The sequence below is a fragment of the Zeus faber genome (assembly GCF_960531495.2).
Source record: "Zeus faber genome assembly, chromosome: 19".
NCBI classification, from domain to species: Eukaryota; Metazoa; Chordata; class Actinopteri; order Zeiformes; family Zeidae; genus Zeus; species Zeus faber.
In genome coordinates this window covers 7,440,484-7,461,999 of record NC_137206.1, presented here as the reverse complement: position 1 = coordinate 7,461,999, position 21,516 = coordinate 7,440,484, and the positions used below count along the sequence as shown (strand labels likewise).

At 42.8% G+C, this 21,516-nt stretch overlaps 2 protein-coding genes across 3 annotated transcripts in view; one reads left to right on the top strand and one right to left on the bottom strand.

The window, feature by feature from the left end:
- psme1 (proteasome activator subunit 1) overlaps positions 1–3,815 on the top strand; it is a 6,831-nt gene extending 3,016 nt beyond the window's left edge. The window contains exons 7-11 of the mRNA XM_080019922.1: positions 1,015–1,083; positions 2,342–2,409; positions 2,502–2,556; positions 3,161–3,247; positions 3,541–3,815. Of these exons, the coding sequence (XP_079876048.1) occupies positions 1,015–1,083; positions 2,342–2,409; positions 2,502–2,556; positions 3,161–3,247; positions 3,541–3,621 (360 nt within the window). The 3' untranslated portion in view covers positions 3,622–3,815. The remainder of the gene's footprint in view (positions 1–1,014; positions 1,084–2,341; positions 2,410–2,501; positions 2,557–3,160; positions 3,248–3,540) is intronic.
- A 3,238-nt stretch (positions 3,816–7,053) lies between these two features.
- rbbp8 (retinoblastoma binding protein 8) lies at positions 7,054–21,256 on the bottom strand. 2 transcript variants are annotated; one of them, XM_080020633.1, is made up of 19 exons: positions 21,124–21,256; positions 19,778–19,942; positions 17,488–17,530; positions 15,414–15,509; positions 14,534–14,646; positions 13,589–13,661; positions 13,120–13,304; positions 12,140–12,235; positions 11,961–12,028; positions 11,403–11,467; positions 10,973–11,225; positions 9,911–10,001; positions 9,281–9,366; positions 8,920–9,052; positions 8,629–8,790; positions 8,439–8,481; positions 7,877–7,964; positions 7,646–7,787; positions 7,054–7,357 (listed from the first exon to the last, which is right to left on the bottom strand). In XM_080020633.1, exons 2-19 carry the CDS (start codon positions 19,887–19,889, stop codon positions 7,260–7,262), a joined length of 1,947 nt encoding a protein of 648 aa, XP_079876759.1. In that variant the 5' UTR covers positions 19,890–19,942; positions 21,124–21,256; the 3' UTR covers positions 7,054–7,259. The 2 variants fall into 2 exon arrangements, with proteins under 2 accessions (XP_079876759.1, XP_079876760.1); XM_080020634.1 differs by having other exon boundaries at positions 13,120–13,301.
- Positions 21,257–21,516: the final 260 nt, after the last annotated feature.

Below are 21,516 nucleotides of genomic sequence, written 5' to 3'. Positions count from 1 at the left end.
CATCCAGAGCTCCCAGGTCGTCTGGGACAGGCCAGAGTCAAAACTAGACCTGGAGAAGCGGCGTTCCGTTGTTTTTTTTTTTTATGCGCCACCTTTCTGGAGCAAACTGTGGGGAAGCTGCAGGTCTGCTGCGACTATTTTCTCTTATTTTATGTGAAGCCCTTTCAGTTGCCTTGTTGACATGTGCTTTATAAATAAACGTGCCTAGTTAAGGAAGTCCGATGGTGACTACATCTGTGTACTCCGTCGTAGCCTGCGTCTGCGCGTGGCGCCGTCTTGGCGACGCCGCGATTGTTGATCACAAACTCCGTCCATAACACTGAACCGCCGATCTGGATGAAACTGAAACTACGTCACGCGGGAACTGGTCCAAATGCGAATGTCATTCAGATTGCGTGCGGGTCCGTCCGATCCATGACACCCACAAAGCTCCGACGTCCGCCACATCTGCACGTGCCGCCATGTTGGCGAGGTCCTGATTATCGACCAATCACGAGGCTGCATGTCGGGACTGCCCCTAATTCATATTTTATTCATTCATTCAATTCAATCACTTATTTTATCTTGTCTGTGAGTGCAGTGGATCCATGACATCCACACACTACCGACGTCAGTTTTTCATTTACAAAAACAATAGGGTACTCCTTCAGGGAGTATAATAATAATAATGATGAATAATATTAATGATTAATAATAAAGTATTAATAATTATTATTATTTAATGATCATAACTTTATTTGTGTAGCACCTTTCATAAAAAACATGCAGCTCAAATTCTTTCTTTCATTCAGGAATTTATAATTAACAGTAATTAAAATATTTCAAGGGAATGAATAGTACATTTAAGAAAGACAGACAAATAAATAAAATAAAATAATTGAACAGATACATTAAACACTGCATGTGTAGCTCTATATGAACTGCATTTTGAGATCTTTCCTGGAAAGCATATTAAATAGATTGGAACTGAATTCCTTTACATGTGCACTGACTTTGGGTTTCTTCGTCCACCAGGTGTCCATGTGGATACAGCTGCAAATTCCTAAAGTTGAAGATGGCAACAACTTTGGAGTGGCTGTACAGGTAAATGACCGGCACTGGTTTCCTTGGGAGCAAAAGAATGAACGTGAGAGACACAGATTTTAGATTTCCCATTGAATTTAATTTTCAGGTTCTGTTCAATTAGAACGCTCCCAGTTGCTAGTTCCCTGTGAGGTTAGGTTGCTGTTTGTGATTCGCTGGATGAAAAGTGTGTAAGTGCCCCAGTAGCACAGTGAATACAGTGCAAGGTTGTTTTAGTTCCGCTTTTGACGCAGTTCCCCAAAAAGCTCCTCCACCGCCTCGTGGTTGTGTGCTGCGTCATGTTAGTTTCAGTTTAAGTGGGATGGGCCTGGAGAGGTGAAAACTTGGGTTGAAATGGTGAGGAGCTCACAGAACTTTCCTTTTTTCGTTCCGTGTGGAAATCGAAAAGAAAAGCGTTTTAAATAAAAGACAAACGGCCCGCAGACTGTATACAACAAGTAGAGTTTAATTCAGAAGCGAGGTAGTTTCAGTTAGTTTTGAGGGAGGGTTTTATTATTATTTTTCTTTGTTTTAATCAATAAATCAGATTTTCTTTTTCCTTCAATGATCCACATACACATTGTGTGTAGTTGTACATTGTCACAGGGTTGTTGGTGGTAATTTGTGCCATGATGCAGTATTGCTTGCTTACTATATAACTTAGTTTTACTATATTACCATTTGCCTTACTATATTACTATTAGTCTTATTTATTAACTATTAGTCTTACCTATTAGTCTTACCTATTTACTATTAGTCTTACTTATTAACTATTAGTCTTACCTATTTACTATTAGTCTTACTTATTAACTATTAGTCTTACCTATTAACTATTAGTCTTACTTATTAACTATTAGTCTTACTTATTAACTATCAGTCTTACCTAGTAACTATTAGTCTTACCTAGTAACTATTAGTCTTACTTAGTAATTATTAGTCTTACTTATTAACTGTTAGTCTTACCTATTAGACTTACCTATTTACTATTCGTCTTACTTATTAACTATTAGTCTTACTTATTAACTTAGTTTTACTATATAACAATTCGTTTTACTATATAACTTAGTTTTTACTATATAACTATTGATCTTACTTATTTACTATTAGTCTAACTATATAACTATTAGTCTTACTTATTAACTATTAGTCTTATTATATAACTATAAGTCTTATTAACTACTAGTCTTACTATATAACTATTAGTCTTACTTATCAACCATAAGTCTCTTATTAACTTGGGAGAGTTGATAGCTTGGCCTCATGTTGCTTCTCGTTACAGGAGAAAGTCTTTGAGCTGCTGACCAGCACACGCACCAAGATCGAGGCGTTCCAAACGCAGATTTCAAAGTAAGAAACGCACGCTCCCTGTCACTTTAGGGTTTAATTCCAAACCAATTTCCGATTCGGTGTGATGAATGATTATTTGTTCTGTCCGACAGATACTACAGCGAGCGAGGCGATGCCGTGGCCAAAGCCGCCAAACAGCCCCATGTGGTCAGTTTCCCTTCGGTCTCGCGGTGAAAAGTTCTCTCTTTTTTTGGGGAGGTTCCGCTCTTTACGAGCGACCGCAAAAACAGTGGTTAAACTTTCAAAGACTCTTTTGTCCGTTTGATTCTTGACTTAATGTGCATGCTCGTCTCACACGCTCGGTTTCTCTCCTTTCGTTCCTTACTGCGGTCGCTGAGTCGCAAACGAACGACTCTTTCAGAGTTAGGCTCCCAGCCCCGGAGTCGTTTAAAATATTTGTTCGCTGTGAACGAATCGTTGGCGAGTCTCGCATCAGTTCTTTGGTCTGTATGTGTGCTTTGTGTGATTTGTCTACGTGCACGTATCTGCAGGCACGAGTAAGCTGCACGGTACATAATTATTTACTTCAACTGCTGTGCGTGTGTGTCGGCTTGTCCCACCATATCTCACCAAAATTAGCGATGGTTGTTGAAATAATTGTCGGAATTTTCCTGTGCTAACTAAGCGCTCTTTATGTGTAAATCCGGTTTAAACATGTGGATAGGCACATGCGTCTATATCTGTGATGTGTATTTTCCGTTCTGCCTGTCTGCCCCGTCTGGCCCTCACTCCTCTCATCCTTGTCTTGTAGGGAGACTTCAGACAGCTGGTCCACGAGCTGGACCAGTACCAGTACCGTGAGCTCCGCCTTCTGGTGCTCGAGATCCGCAACACATACGTAAGAGGACTTTTCCGTACGGAATAGTCATACAGCCTCGAGATTATATCGAGTTTGAGATTTTACCGTCTATTCCTGGTATATACTGTACGTCTATCTTGAGAGTATATATATTCCTAAAACAAGGTTGCAAATGCCTTTCAATCTGCTTGCGATCCAACAGCCGTGTCTGGGTAATTGCGGTTCACCCTCAGGCTAAAACCATGGTTATCCTGGTCAGTGAACAGGACTTGGCACGGCACGTGGCACGTTACCCTATTCCATCATTCTTTTTTTTTTTTCCTTCTCTGCAGGCCGTGCTGTTCGACATCATTAACAAGAACTATGACAAGATCAAGAAGCCGAGGGGAGACTGCAAGGCTCTTATTTACTGAGAGCGACTCCTGTCTGCCCTGGCAACACAAGCTCTTACCCCTGACACATTTGGTATTTTGTGATGCCCTTCAAGTAACAATCCGGAAACATTACACCACCCTCGTCAGTGTTTTCAGTTTAGCCTCCTCTGTGACTATTCGTATATTTTTTCATTTGTGTCAGATTACACAATAAAGCAGCGTTATTACCATGGTATTGCCTGAAAATCGTTCTGGTCATGTCTCTACAAAAGTAAGAATCATGTCTCAACATTTGTTTCACACAAAAACACATTAACAAAGGAGTATCTGTTAACTTCCATTTCTAAATCCAATCATCTTAACAGATTAAAAAGTACTCCTGGTTCATGAAGGCCATCGCTGAATTCACAAAACACCACTTCTTCTGCTCTCACTTTTTCCCGTGGTCTGTTTGCGGTGCCACAAGTGGCGGAGTCTCACGGGGCACCCCTTGCGCGCAATTTAAGGCTTTTCCCTGTAGCAGCCAATCAGAGCGGCACAAATACACCACCAGAAAGCTGGCGTATTTTCCCTGGGCGTATTATTTAACAAGAACATGTTAAGAACATGTTCTTTTGGTTATCATTGGCACAATTTAGCAGACATAAATCCATTGTAGTACACCTTCCATAGTTCGTCGGAGGGTGTCAATTCCAGGGGTGAACCAACAATGGGGTGCTGTGACATTAGCTATTTAGCATTAAAATCTGCGCCAGAGCACCCAGTTTTTTTCTAGCTTGCAGCACAACTTCGATATCTCGCACATGCAGTGACAGCGCCCAGTCTGCAAATCACTGCTGTGGACCTGGTGACACAGATGGCTGGCCCTCGCCAGTACCTGGAGAATACTGCAGAGCATGGACATTGAGAAGGAGAGCTCTCCAGAGCCTCCTTACATCATTGAGGCATGTCCTCTTGTTGACCTGCCACCTTTGAGTGAACCATCCCTCAACAGTCCGAATAGGTCGCAACTGGAAAGCAAAGGAACGGGTAAACAAGGCCATCAGCAGACTGAAACACCAGGAAGTGGTTGGCAGGATCCAAACAGGAAAGGCTGGTCTTGGGTGGGGTGTGGCACATTGGCTCTGGTGATCGGCCACCAGAAGGTATCTCAGAAGCGGTCAGGATGGAAGAGGAGAGGGAAAAAAAGAACAGAAACCTAACCATCTATTACGCTCAGTTTCCATGTCATATTGAACGTTATACTACAATTATAATGCAAGTACTGAAGTAGTTAAGCATTGGTTATTTAATTTATTCAGTGTAGCTTATCCTCTGCAGAGTCCTGTCTTTGGCTCCTCACTTTTTTGGCCCACTTGGGCCTGGTGGAGCCAGGTACCCCGATCTTGCTCAGTACCTCAGCCTTGCTCAGGCTTTCGAATGAGCCTGGATTCTGGTTATTTTTCAACAGGACACAAAGCCAAGCGTGCGATCCATCCTTGTTTTCCATTACCTTAGAGCAGGAGCCTGGGACCTGCCTCAAGGAGATCCTAACACCAATGTGCTGTGCGTGACCAGGGATCCGATGTGAGGTCTGGACTGAAGGGTTTCCCACCCGATTATTGATGTCCATCGCCTATGAAAGTGTTTTGGTTGGTTTTGAAATAAAATGCTCCCATCCTGGTCCCGAGCTGTTGGCCGCCACTGCCGAAGCTCAGTCTGTTCCTGGTCCTGAGCAGTCAGCTGCCCCGCAGAGGCTCCATCCGTTCCTGGTCCTTGACATGCCCAGTCAGCCTTCTCCGTCAACATCAGGCAAGTTGGCCTTCTTCACCAACCCCCAGCCTCTGGGCCGCCCTTCGAAGTGGTTCCGTCTATGTTGTCGACCTCCCAAGCGACACCGCCTACATGGTCGACCTCCGGGGCAGCTGCGCTCATCTGTCCCGGAGTCAGGTTGACCTCCTGAACGGTCTCGCTCACTTACCCTGCACCCGGGTGGCCCTCCGGAACGACTCCACCTACCTGCCCTGTTTGGTGGTGTGGGTTTCCAGCGCAGTGGGTCATCCGCCTGCGGGGTTTGTTTTGACCCCTGAAGCCTGCCTACAGATCCCCTCTATCCCCCCTGCTCAGCTTGGAGGGACATTTGGGAGCCGTCCTTGGGGAGGGGGGGGGTGTACTGTCATGATTTTGCCCTGTGTTTGTTATAAGTTTAAAATCTGTTTCTTGTTATCCTGCTCTCCATGGTGTATGTAGTCTTGTGTTCCACCTGTTCTGGTCTCTCTTTTGCTCTCTCCAGGTCCTGTGTTCCTTTGTTTGTCCTGCAGATGTCCTCTGTTGTTTCCCCCTCAGCTATGTTCCGTCTGTTGTCTTCCCTTGTCATTCCTTGTCGATCATAAATTCCCTGAGTGCTGTTGCCTGTATGCCCTGCAATGTGTTAAGCTCTTTCGTAAAGGATACGGTCATGACCAAAGAGGTCCAGACCTGGGCCAGTGAAAAGTCTGTATTTCTGGACGATGTTTCTACCTGCTCTGGCCTCAAAAACGTGGAAGAAAAAAACACTGGAACTGAACTGAGCCCAATGCAAAAAAGTTAATTGTGTATCTGAGCCTCAAGTACAACATAAACAGTGAGAGGGGCTCCGGAGCCCAACAAACTAACCCATCTTTTGGACTTCCTTATATACCCAAGATGTTCTCTTCTCCAATTACATGTTCTGCCCCTTTCATCGCCGGGAACCAATCGTAGTCTTGTTACTAGGGATTTCTTCCCTGCTTCATTCAGTGCAGGGAACCAATCATAGTCTTGGCGGTATGTCCCAGGAAAACCAATCAGCCTTGCGGGGTGTGAACCAGTCGCAGTGTTGTTACTGGGCATTTTCTCATTTTGGGGGTGGTTCCTAAAGAACCAATCACAGTCTTGGTAGGGTGTGAACCAATCACGGTCCTGTTAGCAGGGAGCTAACAGCTTTTTTTTTTTTTGTTCCTGGAACATCCACACCATATATAGGCATATGACCGTGGCCCGTTTCTTTGTTTCAACTGTATTTGGCCGGTATTCTATTTAGGCCTGTTTCTGTCGAAGACTTAAGTTCTTTCTGTTATTTTATTACCTCTTTTTTGGGTTTTAAAGCATACGTTTTTAAAAGTTTTTTTTAATACATACACCTTGAATTTGGTGGTTTAGTATAACATGTAGTGTTACTGTTGTGATGTTACTTTTCATGTTGGGGTTAATAATTAACCACAAAAAAACACTGTTCGAGCATTTCAGGCTTAAGTCTCTCTGCATTTGGGACATTAAACAAATTCAATGAGAAAATACTTTTTATTTAACAATGTAAAGAGAGCCTCTGTTTGCACTATACTGTATGTGTAATACAACACCATATGTGATCCTGAAAAGATTAAGTGTTCTTGGTCATTACATTCTTTGATCATTACATTACATGTTTACCCAAAGTAACTTAGTACATCAGTCAGGAATATAACAAACATGTATTGTTTTTTTTATATTTATTCGTCCAAAGCGGCACTGTGATATTGATCTGCAGAAAACATTAGGATACTTGGAAGTCCAAAATGAACAGAGCATTAAAAGCTGTTAACTTACAGAAGCATTCACTGCGCATCTTTTTCTACAGAATAATTAACGCCTGGACCTGTACACGGACCAGTTGTGCACCAGTCCAAAAGCTTTTCCCCTCAGGCCTCCGGCTCCTTGCGCTTTGGGGAGAACAGAGCAGCGAGGGGCTGCCTTCTCCGCATGCGGGCCTGCGGATTTTTCTCTTCCTTGATGTAACCTAGGAGCAAAATACAACAAGAAAATAACAAACAATTAAGAGTTGGCTAAGCTCTACAGTGTGGTTTCACAGATGGGGTTTAATCTAAATCAGGACTTAAATAATCCTACTTAAATTAATCCAGAATCTCAAAATGCCTTTCTGAGATGTTTCTTTATTTGGGATGAATTACTTCTAGACTATTTAGTATTTTAATATTGCTGGTGGAATTTCCCCCTTTTAAAATTGGACAACTTCCTTCATTTTTCACTTTGTGTGAACTCGGGCCCAGCTCCCGTCCAGATGTACCTCTCTCAATGCAGGTCTGCGTGGAGGGGAAGCCGACCTCCCAGAAGTTCTCAGGAGTGCTGGGTGGAATGTAGAGGAAGCGGTGCCTGGAGCATGCAGACAGCTTTTTCCGTCTTTCCTCTTCGGGCAGGTGGGCGTAATACTGAAATAAAAACATAAAAAAATATTGCAACCAACAGTAATAAGTGGGATGGTTATCGCGCTTGCCGACGCCAAACGGAGAATACTCACAATGTCACACTCCTTGCATGTGCTGCCTTTCAGTTTCCTCCGCTCATCTTTCTTGCGAACCACCGCCACATGTGCAAACGTCGGGTTTCTGATAACGGAGAGAGAAGTGAGGTCTGACTGAATGCAAGTTCAACTCATCTCCCCAATCGACCTTTGATGAACCAGTCGAGGTGTCACTGTGACGGGGCCGTTTTAAGGCAATTCACATCAACAGTTTAGTCATTCATCCATTATTAAACTATCAATTACGGATAGTACTCAGTAATGCGAAAGAAAGAAGAAATTTTTGTTGCCGAATTGCAATTTTTAGCTACTTTCCCCCAAAATATCATGAAATATCATGCAGCTCCTTTAGAGAAAGCTTTAAAAAAAAAAAAAAAAAAAAAAAAAGATGACTTTGTTTTGCATTAACCACATAGAATTGCTGCGTAATCCGAGAGGGACTGATTATATGCTGTACTTACAAAATAAGAAAAACTAAATCATAAGAATAATAGTATAAAATCACACACACGAGAAACAATGCTAAAGTAAAAAAGAGCATTATGAATGAAGGTCTCACCTGCCTTTCTGCTCTTTACTCTGAATCCCCGGGGGGCGGTGTTCTTTATGAGGAAAAAAATAAATAAATAAAAAATAAATAAAAACACGAGGGGGGAGAGAACGGTGTTTGGACCCAACATCTAGTATTCAGCGAAGAAACTCTTAACGATCAACACAAACATAAATATAGAAAACACCGATAAGCATACCCTCCTCCTCCTCGTCCTCATAGTCATCATCATCATCATCATCATCATGGCCATGCTCATGACACGGCTGCTCAAAATGAGAGTTGTACTCTCCGTAGGCGGTGGCGTCGAACATTCTGTCCAGACTGTCGTTGGGCCCCTGCCCAGGCCCTGGTTTCAACACTGATCGGGATCAATTGGGTTTTTACAAGTTCTCTTAATATCTTAATCTCAATCGGATTTGACGTGTTTTGCTTGAGTGACGACAATAAGATGAGAAATGGCGCTGAAAATACAGCAGTCAACAGTTACCAGGAAGGATGCTCTCCTCTTCTTCCTCTTCTTCATCACCATCGTCGTCTTCTTGGTTATTGGCCCCACGACCCTGGAGGAGGGTGTGGCTCACGAAGGTGCAGTCGGGATCGGCAGACTCCCGCTCACTGTTCTGTGGCGAACGATGAAAATTGTTCATTCCAGGACATAGAGCACACATGTAAAGACCTATACCAAACCCGCGCACGCTCTCGCCCTGACGGACGCAGAAGCGTGTTTCGGGCTTTCCCAGGTACCAGCGGCGGTGCGTTGAAGCAACATTTCTACTCCGGATACCGAACCGTAGCGCCGGTGACTGAGACGGCCGGGGCCTACACGGCGCGTTGCTGTCGGGGCTTACCTCCGCAGCGGTGGGGGCCTGCGACTGATACATGGAGAGGGCCAGCGCAGGGTCCATGCTCCACATGGGCTCCACCCTGGGCTTCCCTGCGATGGGGAGAGCAGAGGGGGCTGGTATAGCAGGACGACTCGCATTCAACAATAATAGTGCTGTTATACCATGTCACTTCATCCGCTTTTATTGGAAGAAGCATTATGAATGGTGCTCAGTTTGCAGCCCTGCAAAATAAAAATACTACTATTTGAGTTACAATTTAAGGGACATTTGTCCTAATATACAAAATACTAAAGGTATATCAGTGTAGGTAACTGATGGTTGATTTATAAAAACCTCGTAGATAGCACAACCTGGAAAATAGTCAATAGCGCTACAAACACTCACTACATTTTTATACTCTGTTCTATCAAAATGATGAGAAAATATATACGGCGATTTATGCCGCCAAATATGAAAATTGTCATCGTCTCAATGAAATCACATGAACTGAAGTCCGTTCCACCAGCCTTGCTTCACGACTAAATACACAACCGAAATCAAGCGACTTTGACTGGGTTCCACATTGTAAGCAAGCATTAAGTGAGTGAGTGAGCGAGCGACGTTTTAGAAAGCCGGCGGCCTTCAGACTCCCACCGGCGTGGAGTTCCTGCTCTGCTGCCTCCTCTTCACCAGTCCTCCTGCCTGCAGGTCTCTGCGCGGGAGCTCCACCGGGGGACGGCGCTCCCTACGGGTTCAGATTCAACATCCACATCAGACGAAGCAGGATATGATATTTTGCGAATCACTTATAACAAACATGCCAAGGACACTCCATGTTCCGTCAGAGGGCGTCGGCAGGTTCTGTTGGAGACCTTTGTCGCGTCACTTTGAGTGGAAATTTTGCAATAAGTTCATCGAAAGCAAACGTTGCATGTTTTTTCGCCCGTACTCAAACTTCGGTTTCTGAATTTCAAGGGGTTGAAAATTTAGATTTTTTTTTTTAAGGGGTTCACAATTTTACATGGCTAAAAATCGAACTAAAACTTTCATTTCTGTTAAGTTGATTGAATCTTTTATTAGACCTTGAAGTGAGGCACGGGTTTTTGAACCGCTTTTAAAGCCCAGTGTTGCGTATTATAAGCGGACTTTGTAACTCTGGTGCATACCTGCTGTTGCGAACTTTATGACATAAGTAGAAGAACACCGCTGACTCATAATATAAAATGATCACAACTACAAATTATAAAAATAATAACTATAAAATATAGTAGTACTAAGTATAGTAGTAATAAAATTAAAATATTAAAAACCCAGATACCCCCCCAAAATAAATAAACAAACAAACAAATAAATAAATAAACAAACAACCAAACAAACAAACAATTAAATAGATAGATCGATAAATAAATAAATATCCATCATGTAGTACAGCATGTGCGTATTACTTTGGGTCAACGTTGGGTCGGTTGCATTCTCACTGCAAACGATCTGCTCCCTGTAGCAATTGCAAGCGTGCCGAGGGCAGCCCCTCTAGGCGGTGTCTGTGCGGTTGATTTGGTCCAGAACAGAGCGCGTTTGCTGTGTTCACATATGCCCAAACAAACCGATAGCTTCATAGATCCCCAGTTTACGCTAAACCTACGCATAATGACTGCCCATGTCAAAGAAAAAAATATATATATATTTTAAACGTGTTTGAGCGGGATGAAAACCGACCTTGGGGTGCAGTCTGGGAGGCTCTGCGGTGTCTGAACCCGCCGGAGGGGGAGGTCCTCCGCTCGGCTCCCCTTCCCCGCCCCGTGGAAGCAGCGTGTCATCCTCTCCCTCCTCCCCAGAGCAGGTGGCCTCCTTCCTCCGTTTGGCTCGGTGAACAGGGTCGTCAGCCGGCGGCCGCTTAAAGCAGGGGAGGGGGGGTGGGGATCCCGGGCTGGATTGTGGGTAGTGGACGGAGGAAGAGGGAGCGCGGGGCCTAGAAGCGGGATGGACCGGTTTTAAACACGTCTCTCTTCAAGTGTGAGTTGTCAACAGAAAGGGAACCCGGTGTGATTTAAAGGACACGAATGTAACTGATGAAAAACAGAGCATCTAAGATATGCACGTCGTTTAGGGCTCATAGTTCTGTAAAAAACATCCCATAGTGCCTTACCTTAAACGGACCTTGCTCTTTGTGGTAGGCAACAAGATGCTTTGCGGGACTGCAGTGACATCACGCTGAGGACGGGGAGAAAGAAACCGGAGGCAAAAAAATAAACCTAATCAAGTGATTTGTTTGAGTTTCTTCATCCAGGCGCATTTGTTTAAGAATGTTCAGGAATACATTTGAGAATAAAAAGAGGGTTAATACATCAAAACTTTATTAATCCCCAGGGAGAAAGTCAGGTGTTACAGCAGCAGAAGTTAACAAAACAGTGAAAGTAAAAGAGATAATATAATGTACAGTTAAAATGGAGTTAACTTGTCATCCAAATATCGGCAGGTGGCAGGTACACAAAAGTAAAGAACAGAATGTTCCAGAGTAATTTGTGCATAGTAATAATATAGTGCTATAATGCTAGTACTAGTCGTAAGTGATATGTTGAAATATGCTAATATTTCCTGCTGTCATGCAGGTTTGCATGACAGCAGGTTTGCAAAGGTCAAAATGTCTTGCTAAGTTTTTCCCCGCCTCTCCTAACTTATAAAAACACAATTCAAAGCATCTCACCTGCAATACAGGCAGTTCCATGGCACAGGTTTCTGCCACCACCTCTTCAAGGTTATCGTTTACATTCTCTGCAACAAGATGAATCTGTTTTCTGCGCAAACCTCATACATTTTTTGTAAATATATATTAAAGCGAATTATTAACTTTAATTGGAAGAATTATAACAGGCACAGCCGTACGTGAGGGGAGGGAGGTGTCCATCTGGCACGTTTCGGGTACCAGCGTGTCCGGTTTCCTCGGGCTCTTGGAAGTCGCTTTCGGCTGCTGGTCCAGCCCTAAAAGGAGACAACACAGTCTCATGTACTTTCAAGGTATAATCAGTGTCACGGAGCAAATTAAGTCTTTTGCAATTTTTTGCAATTCCTAATTTATACTGGCCTTAAACATTCCGTATTACAGCCCCTCAAACTGGTACATGCTATTGTACCACGCACCATGCCGATCCATTAAAGGTGATTTGTGATTGTTTCTGCTTCGGTAACGACCTTCTAGACTAGAACAGTTTCAAAACTCTCAAAAATGTGTGCATCCACCTCTATCTGAGTTGTTTCAATTGTTTCAATCTAAAAAGTGCCCCATTCTATTTCCTCTCCATTATTCAATACATGATTCTGTCTTAAATTCTAATGGGGTACCAAATGAGTGTTAGAATGAAATGGCTATGTGTAATGACCAAACTATATTTGCACTGTCAAAAAACAACAAATGTGTACCGTATATATCTCCATACTCACTTTATTCACATGCACTTTACTGCATATATCTGTATGTACAAATAGCCTATACCATATACATAACTCTATTCCCTTTACTTCGATTTTGAGGTACCCCTCCTCTGTATTACCTTTTTCAGTCTTGTTTTTAATTTTTATATTGATATCATTCTATTCACTAACTGCATTACGTTTTAGGAATCAGTTAGTTTCAGTTAGTTGCTAGGTAGGAATTAGGTTAGCTATTATGTTCGGTTTAGTGACTATTGTGCATAATCTCGAATTTTGAATCTAAATGACTTGTTTATTGATCTTTTCCTAAAACATTTTAAGACACATGTTTTACCCGCTCTGTGTTGCACGTTCTCAGTTGATTTGAAAAGTGCTTAACAAACAAATGTCATTATTATGATTGATCAGCCAAGTGCACGCCGAGCGGGACTGACCGTAGAACAGCGAACTGCTGGGCTTCAGCAGGGGCGTCTCGGCGTAGTGGACGCTGGCGTGCCGACCGCTCCTCTTGCGCCTCTTCAGCTTGTTCGCCAGCGGCAGGGAGGCGGGCAACACCGGCGAGTCTGGGATCACGCCCTCTTCCTGTTCTGGGGACGGGGACCGCCGGTGCTCTGGGCTGCTGGACGCAAAACCATGTGATATGATGCTCTAGGGCTTGTGCTCAAAAACTCAAAATACAGTGTCTTTTTGTTCCCTCTTGTACTGGCAGACCATAGTCACGCTCGCCTCTATAGCCACACACAGTATTCATTGCGGCGATGGAGACGGTGCGTGTGATGGTGCACCGCCACAGGTTGCTTTGCACATGCGGATAATGACAGTGATGAGAAAGGGGTTTTGCCATGGGATAATATAAACTGCAAAAAGAAAAGCCATTGACAGCGCTGAAGACTGAAAACTCACAGGGAGGCCTTAAGTTTCTCTAGTTCTTCCTTGAGCTCCAGGTTGTCATCGTGAAGTCTGGCCTTCTCACTCTCTGCAGAAGAAACGACAAAGCCGACGCCATAACAAAATCATACTTGCTTCTTCAGCTGCCTGGAATACACAGGTATTGATAAAGCTAATGTGAGGGCAAGATACAGCAGTATACGTACAGGGTTCATTCTGGCATGACAAAATGAAATTCAAGGACTTTTTTTCAGCATTTTCAAGGACTTCACGGAAAACAAATATAATCCATTTTCAATTTGATCTTTATTAAATAAGATAAATATAATCATAATATATAATATAAAAATAATATAATCTTAGTCTCTCTGTCTATTATTTATATTAGTATATCTATTAGTATATCTATACATACATTATTAATCTCATTGTCATCTACTATTATCAGAGTCCATTTCCAACCATGCTGGATCACATTTATATTTCCCAGGCGTAGTCTACGTCATTAAAGCTATTCTGGATGTTTTATTATGTCACGATTTGAATGACAAAACCAGGGGTAATATCACAGGTTTTCAGTGATGGCGCCTTTTTTTCAAGTCCTCCTCAAGCACTTCAATATAAAATGGCCTATTTACGAGGCTATTCCAGTACTTACATTTCTTTAATGGTAAGAACGCTGTATGTCGAATATTTGCACTAAAATGAGCATGATATGGAAAACTTTGCAGAAGAAAGAACCCATCCTCTCACATACAGGAATTATTCAAATGATGCTGCTTCACTCACAGGTAAATATACACATCTCATCAAACCTAACTTTTCTGAATGGTTAAGATTTTCCAGTAAATATAAAACAAATCCACCATGCAGCCTTCTTATAATACATATCATATCTATCATAAGGTGTCAAGTAAGTATGTTTTTTTTTAACGTACAAAACGTAATGAAGAAACTCACTGAGTTTGGCGATGATGTGCAGGTTCTGCTGAAGGCTCTTCTCGTACTCGGCACTCTTGGCCGTCAAATTCTCCTCCAAGACGGCACAGCGGTCACATACGCCTGCCCTCAGCCTCGAGTATGGAAGAGGAGAAATTAACACGCATATTATTTAGATTTACACTATAACAGTATATCATGTGTGAAAAATATTTTTGAGTGACGAACATGTGCATGATAAACGATATTCATCTGTGAGGGAGATGCACTCGCTCCCTCATAAATCGGGTGAGCCGCCTTGTGCTTGAGATTATTATTTCATTAAGTTTATGAGATCCAGTCATTGGATGCATTTCTCTGCAGGGGTTTATTTTTCATTGTTCTTTAATTTTATTTTCTCCATTGGCCACAAATCACATTAACTCTAGCCTGTTTTCGCAGAGTTGCTTTAGATTGAGGCCAATGAACTAAATGACGTGGAATAGTTTACTTAGAATGTCACTTGCTGTTTTGTAGCACCCCGTGTGCATTAGCCAGAACAGATGGTTTGAGTCGGGGTATATTTCATTTAAATAACGTGAATAACAGACACAATCCATAGTTTAATCACAAGTGTTGTTCAAAATATCAGCAATTAAAATCTATTCATTGTTATCAAATTATCCATTATTATTAGTTACTGAACCTGGGATATCGTTTTAAAACCAAATGTATTTGTTCAATCAGATGTCTCTTCTTGTCTTTGATTTTGAACACCAAATAATTTACTTGTGGAATATATCTGGCTCTGATATGAGTGTGAATCTTTTGCACTTTAGGTCTACTGAAATATAAATATATGAACATAAGATTACAAGCAACCGGTGACGCCTTTACACCTGATACCAAACCCGGCTCTCACCTCTCCTCCAAGAGGCCGACGCTTTCTTGCAGGGCTTTTTGCTGCTCCTTCAGCCGCTGGTTACGACTGTAGAATTCCTCCAGCCTCTGTGCGTCTCTGTAAAGCAAAATTACTGTACCATAAGAGAAACTCCACGGCTCAGATTATTAAAACAATCACTGACAGACAGACAGACGGACAGACAGACAGACAGGCGGACAGGCAGTAGTCGTCGACCGATTGATAGGTCAGCCGATTAAATGGGCCGATATTCGAGTATTTTGAGATAATTGGCATCTGCCATGCCTGCGCTCATGAGGCCAATAAACAAAAAAGGTCTGCAGACTAGTGTTGTCAAAAATATCTATTTTTCTATACATATTGATTCGGAATATTTGGAACCGTTTCAATAGTCATTTTCCGCACTATCAATATACCAGTAACAGCAGCTGCTTTCCCGCTATTCTTCTCTCCGACAGCGAGTCCCACACCCTGCTGCGGTGCCCACATAGCCCCGCCTCCTCTCACTCACTCACTGTCTTCAATCCAATCATTCACTACGGTTTGTTATGGTGTTGGCTCATTAAAGATGGCGTTTGCAGAGCCTCCGCGACCGGTTTTGAAAGAAAACAGCAGGAGTGCTGTTGGGAAGTACTTTGCATTTGAGGCAAAACTTCAACCTAACTCTGAGAATTTGAGTGGATATTTTTTTCCTCCTCCAGACTGCGCAAATGTTTTAACACAACACGGTTATTTTTAGTTTCAGTAAGGGAATGGAGTGCACAGCGGAGCACAGATCATGGGCCGCCCCGATGTGCACCATTGTGGGTGTCCCAATCGGGGAAAACTGATACCTCGATGCACATTCACGCTTCAAACAAAGATAAATAATACAGAATGCGGCGGCGCGACTGGTGTTCAACCAGCCAAAGAGGGCACATGTCACTCCGCTGCTCATCGAGCTCCACTGGTTACCTGTAGCCGCCCACATCAAGTTCAAGTCTCTGATGCTGGCCTACAGAGTGATTGCTGGGAATGCTCCCGCCTACTTAAATGCTCTTGTAAGAGCACATGTTGCCCCCCGGATGCTACGCTCGTCAAATGAGCGTCGCCTGGCTCTGCCGGCCATACAACCACGGCAATCCAGGTTATTCTCATTTGTAGTTCCACGTTGGTGGAACGAGCTGCCAAAAATGACCAGAGCAGGGACCTCCCTCTCTGTCTTTAAGAAGCACTTGAAGACCCAGCTCTTCAGTGAGTACCTCCTGTCCTAACCTACAATTACTTAGCACCACCTTGCAGTATTTATTGTTACACGAATGTTGTTGTTACACTAATCTCTGTAGCAATGTAGCTGAATGTTATTCTCCCTTGTAAGTCGCTTTGGATAAAAGCGTCTGCTAAATGACTAAATGTATAAATAAATAACAATAACAAAAAACCTGGCACATAAAAAGGGCACCATGGACACCAAGCGGCAGGTGCCCCCTGGGTTCAGCCCGTCCTGCACGTGGCTGCCTGTGCGTCCCCACTGTCCCGAGCCGCACCACACGTCTCCCTGTTGCTTTCCGATTCTGTGGGACTTCATTTTGTAAAAAGAGGGGTTTTTGTTTTTGTGAAAATACTTTACTTGTAAATAATAGATCCTGCACTTATGCAACAGGGGGACTCTATTTCCCCACCAGATTTAAATATGATGCTGCTTATCATTGTCTTCTTTTTAAAATTATTTATTTTTAATTCGGAAGTTTTAGTGTGAAATTAATGTTTGTTTAAGTTCAGCAATTTTGTGTCTAATTTGTTATTATTATTAAATTGTTGTATTTTATCAGATGCAAAAAAACAACAACAAAAAAACAACACGATATAGGCATTATATATATCGGCATACGATGGACCACAGATAGATAGATCAAAACAGACAGATAGATCAAAACACACAGATAGATCAGAATACGCAGATAGAATGATAGATAGATAAGTGCATGCCTAATTTTTGGATTAGGGATGCACTGGATTGAAAAGCAAATGACCAATGACAGAGGCAGACAGCTGATTTTCAACACAACACAAAAACATACAGTAATAGACTCACAAACAACGATCCTTTTTCAGCTTGCTCACTTTGGCCTCCAATTCTGAAAAAAAAAAGAAAAAAGGAGCTACGTTGTTTACTCTGATGAACATAACACCTCAAACAAGCAGAGAAAGCACCAGGACAAATCCCAGTGGGGCGGTTACTCTGTGGGCCGCCTAAGCAGCCCCTCACACAAAAACAAGAGTGACAGAGACCAGAGAGATGTGCATCGCTGGCCCACTGTGATTATGCACCAGCCCTCATAATCAAAGGGGCCAGGGACGCACATCTCTCATGGCCCCCCAACCCAAATGCCAGAAGTCAACAAGAGCGCGTGAACAGGTGGATTCATGACCAAGTCGGTCAAAATAGAAAAAAATAAAAATAAATCAAGAAGAAAGGCGCCACCGAAAAATAAATAAATAAATAAATGACCGAGTTGATGTTACAACTTGCATGAAGTTGCTCGGGATTTTTTTTTTTTTTTCCCCAAAGGTAGCACCGCTGCATTCAAGGCCTGTCAGAAATGCTACTGTGCTGCCTTCAAGCGTCAGAAATATCAGTTTTGGATATTGTTTATAATTTATGAACCAGCAATACCCTAGCACTAGTACAAATATATACAAGATGGTGTTTGCTTGTTTAAATATTGTTTTATTGTTTATAGATCAATAACACCCAGGCCAGGAGTAATGGTCAGTACCTTACCAGGCCAAAAAATGTACAATACTTAATTTCTATTAAATTTTGGATCTTATTTAGAGTTTGTGTGTTTTTTTACATATAATTTATTGTTTAACTGCACTTTAGAACTATGAATGTGTACAGTCGGTACCTGATGGTTGTAATTATTTATTGTTGATAGACCTGCCCTGAACGGTAAATCCTTCAAGTTTCAAGGTCAAAGTGATCAATTTGGCAATGGCATTATCTGATATATTTCCTGTGTTAAAGTATTTTATACAGCCTGTTCAAATATAGACATATTTTAACAGGTATTTGAACAGGTACTATTCATGAAACACCGACTGCCTGAATCTATCATCGTATCCTCAGTGGTGGCCTGCTGGCAACAAACCCTTCACTTGATCTTAAAATAGCTCTGCTTTAGTGTTACAGTAGTCTAGAGTACCCATCTATTATGCTTATTAAGCTTTTCCATTATGTGGTATCAAGGGCTGGTGTGTTTGTATGTCTATTATGCTTATTATCCATATCCATGATGTGGTATCAAGGGCTGGTGTGTTTGTATGTGCGTCGATGGGGCGTGGAGTATCCGTGGGCTGGTTGTGGTGGGCTGGTCTGGGTAAAAAGGTCCAGGGGTGTTTTTTTGTCCCAGTCCGTCCCTGGTGACACTTGACATAATCCTGAAAGTTGGCCATTCATAAAGACACAAATCCATTTGATAATAAACTAATGCAAACTTAATATGAACATTTTCAAACACAGCACCCACCCACTAACAAGTGTGGCTCCGTCAACCAAACACATGATACAATTGAAATGTTAAAACAAGTCACGGAGCCGTACGGTCACATTGGTCAGCACAGTTCATCAGGTTGAACATGAATGTCGTACTTGAAATGCCTTTATGAAGGAACAGCAGTTGCTTTTCACAACACAAATACATACAAAGCACCAATGCACTGAAAATATCCTATTCAATTATTCCCATTGAAATGAAAAATTTGTTGAAAGTAAATTACATAATAACTACTGTACAAAGCCTTTTTGTTAATAAAATATTCCAATCATTATCAATATTATTATATTGTACAGGGTTTATTCTGACATTACAAAATGAAATTCAATGACTTTCAAGTACTTTTTTTAAGCACTATTTATTTTCATTTTCAAGGACTTTACGCAAACCACATAAAATCTATCTATCTATCTATCTATATATATATAAATAAAATTAATCTCATTGTCATCTACAATTATAAGTGTCTATTTCCAACCATTCTGGATTCAATTTACTTTTCTCTGGCATAATCTATGTTGATTATGGGTTAGTCAAGCACTTCAATGACCCGGTTAGAACTCTGATTATATCATTAAAAAAATGTAAATATGTTGTTTGGGCTTGTCCAATGGGGGGGACTATGTTCATTCTTTAACCGTGGCTTCCCAAATTCGGGAAGTAAAGCTTGGGGAGGGGAAGAATCATGCAAACGCTACACTGGATACCGAGATGAGACCAATCAATGGATGTGGCAGGGAAATGAAGCGAAACGAGGAGGGAAAGACATCTACAGACATATTAGGGAAATGAAAGTCAGCAGGTGATGAGCTCAGATGGGACTACCTCGAAGTGCACTCCGATGGCACTCCCCGAGCTGAGTCCACAGCTCTCCAAACAGAGCGCTCTGTTTGGTGGCGCCGCCGGACGCAGGAGTACCGCCACCGGGGCCGCTCATGCTGCCGGACACGAGCCGGCCAAGCTGCGGCGGTTCGGGGCCTTCAAGACGCCCTGTGTGGATGGAAGACGCGTTAGAAGGCGAGCGACGTCATTTTCCGACCTCTTCCCGCCTGGCGCCCCGGGCTACGCACGCACGCGGAAGTGACATCTCGCGCTTCTTCAGACCTGAATGCGGAGACGTGGGCACGCGGACCGGTGCCAGACGGAGGTTACACACTGAGGCCAGAATATTTTTTTAACACATATTACGTAGAAAGAATGACTTTTTTTTTTTTTTTTGTATTTGAGAGGCCTATCAAGAGGAACAGGGGGCATTCAGGCATTAAAGCAGGGGACTCAAACCACAGGCCCGGGGGCCAGATCCGGCCTGCGAGGCAATTGAATGCGGCCCCCGCCTAGATGGTGATAGTATATCGATAAATCTGGTCCGCAAATATATATATATCTATATCTATATCTATATATAGATATAGATACAGATATATATATTTTTTTCTTCTCTCAAATCACAATGTGTAATTAATCCACACAAATGTACTTACTGTTTTCAAAGTATAAAACAGAATCACATATTGAATATAAGTATTCAACATGGTACTTATATATATTTTTTCCCCATTTTCATTTTTCTGGTAAACACGGGGAGAGCGTCAAGTTGCTGAGATTCGAGCGCCACACAAGTTCACTGCACATGAACAAACATAACGAGGCGTTTCGAACGCTTGGGGTGACAGCCTGTAAAGTTAGTTTCCCCGCGGACGCGAGAAGCGGTTTTTTTTCGAAAGAGACGGGTTTTGTTTTCCTTCCCCTCTGTTTTCCCAAAGCGACATTCGAGGCGTTTCGTATCGGCAGCGGGCGGAATGTTTCTCTCCCGTCGCCGGAGCGAACATAAATGGAAGCCGAAGCCGTTTTGGAAACTGTCCTTCGCACGGGAGTTGAAATAAAGTACTGGGTGTCAAGCAGCCCGGAACGTCTCAACAACACCAGCGTTGTACCCCTCCCCGTATTTACTTTTTGAGTCTTATTTTAATGTAGTTGTATTTATATTATTCTATTCACCAACCGCGTTGCGTTGGAGGGCTCGGTTGGCTGGCCAGGCATCAGCTTGGCTATTGCGTTGGCTTTAGCGACATTTGCGCGTCGCAAAGACATTTCACGGCACGTACGGTATAAAGCGGCGATTTTGCTGGCGAAACAGCGCCGCGTTTCGCCTTGAACGGAGGCGTCTTTACCTTCTGGGCATTTGTCGTGTGGGCAGAATATGTGTCGTTTTCATCCTGCCCCCTTTTTTTTGGGGGGGTGTTTTTTAAAATCGTACTACGTTCAAGAAGAGACGCGAGTCGCTCGACGCCGCTTGGCTGCGGCAGCGGACGAACGCGACAAGGACCGTGTTCCGCGGGCCGCAGTGCATGCTGGGACCCGGAGGCGAGACTCGCAAACGAATCGTCCGTAGCGAACAAATATATATATATATATATATATTTTAAATGAGTCGGGAGTTCACCGAGACGCCGGGAAATGGATGCGGGGAAACGGGGAGGTTCGACTCACCCACCGACGCCACCGATTCACACTTTGCGCTCGGTCAACATTTGCGCTCCGCGGTTTCACATTCCGAAAGTGTT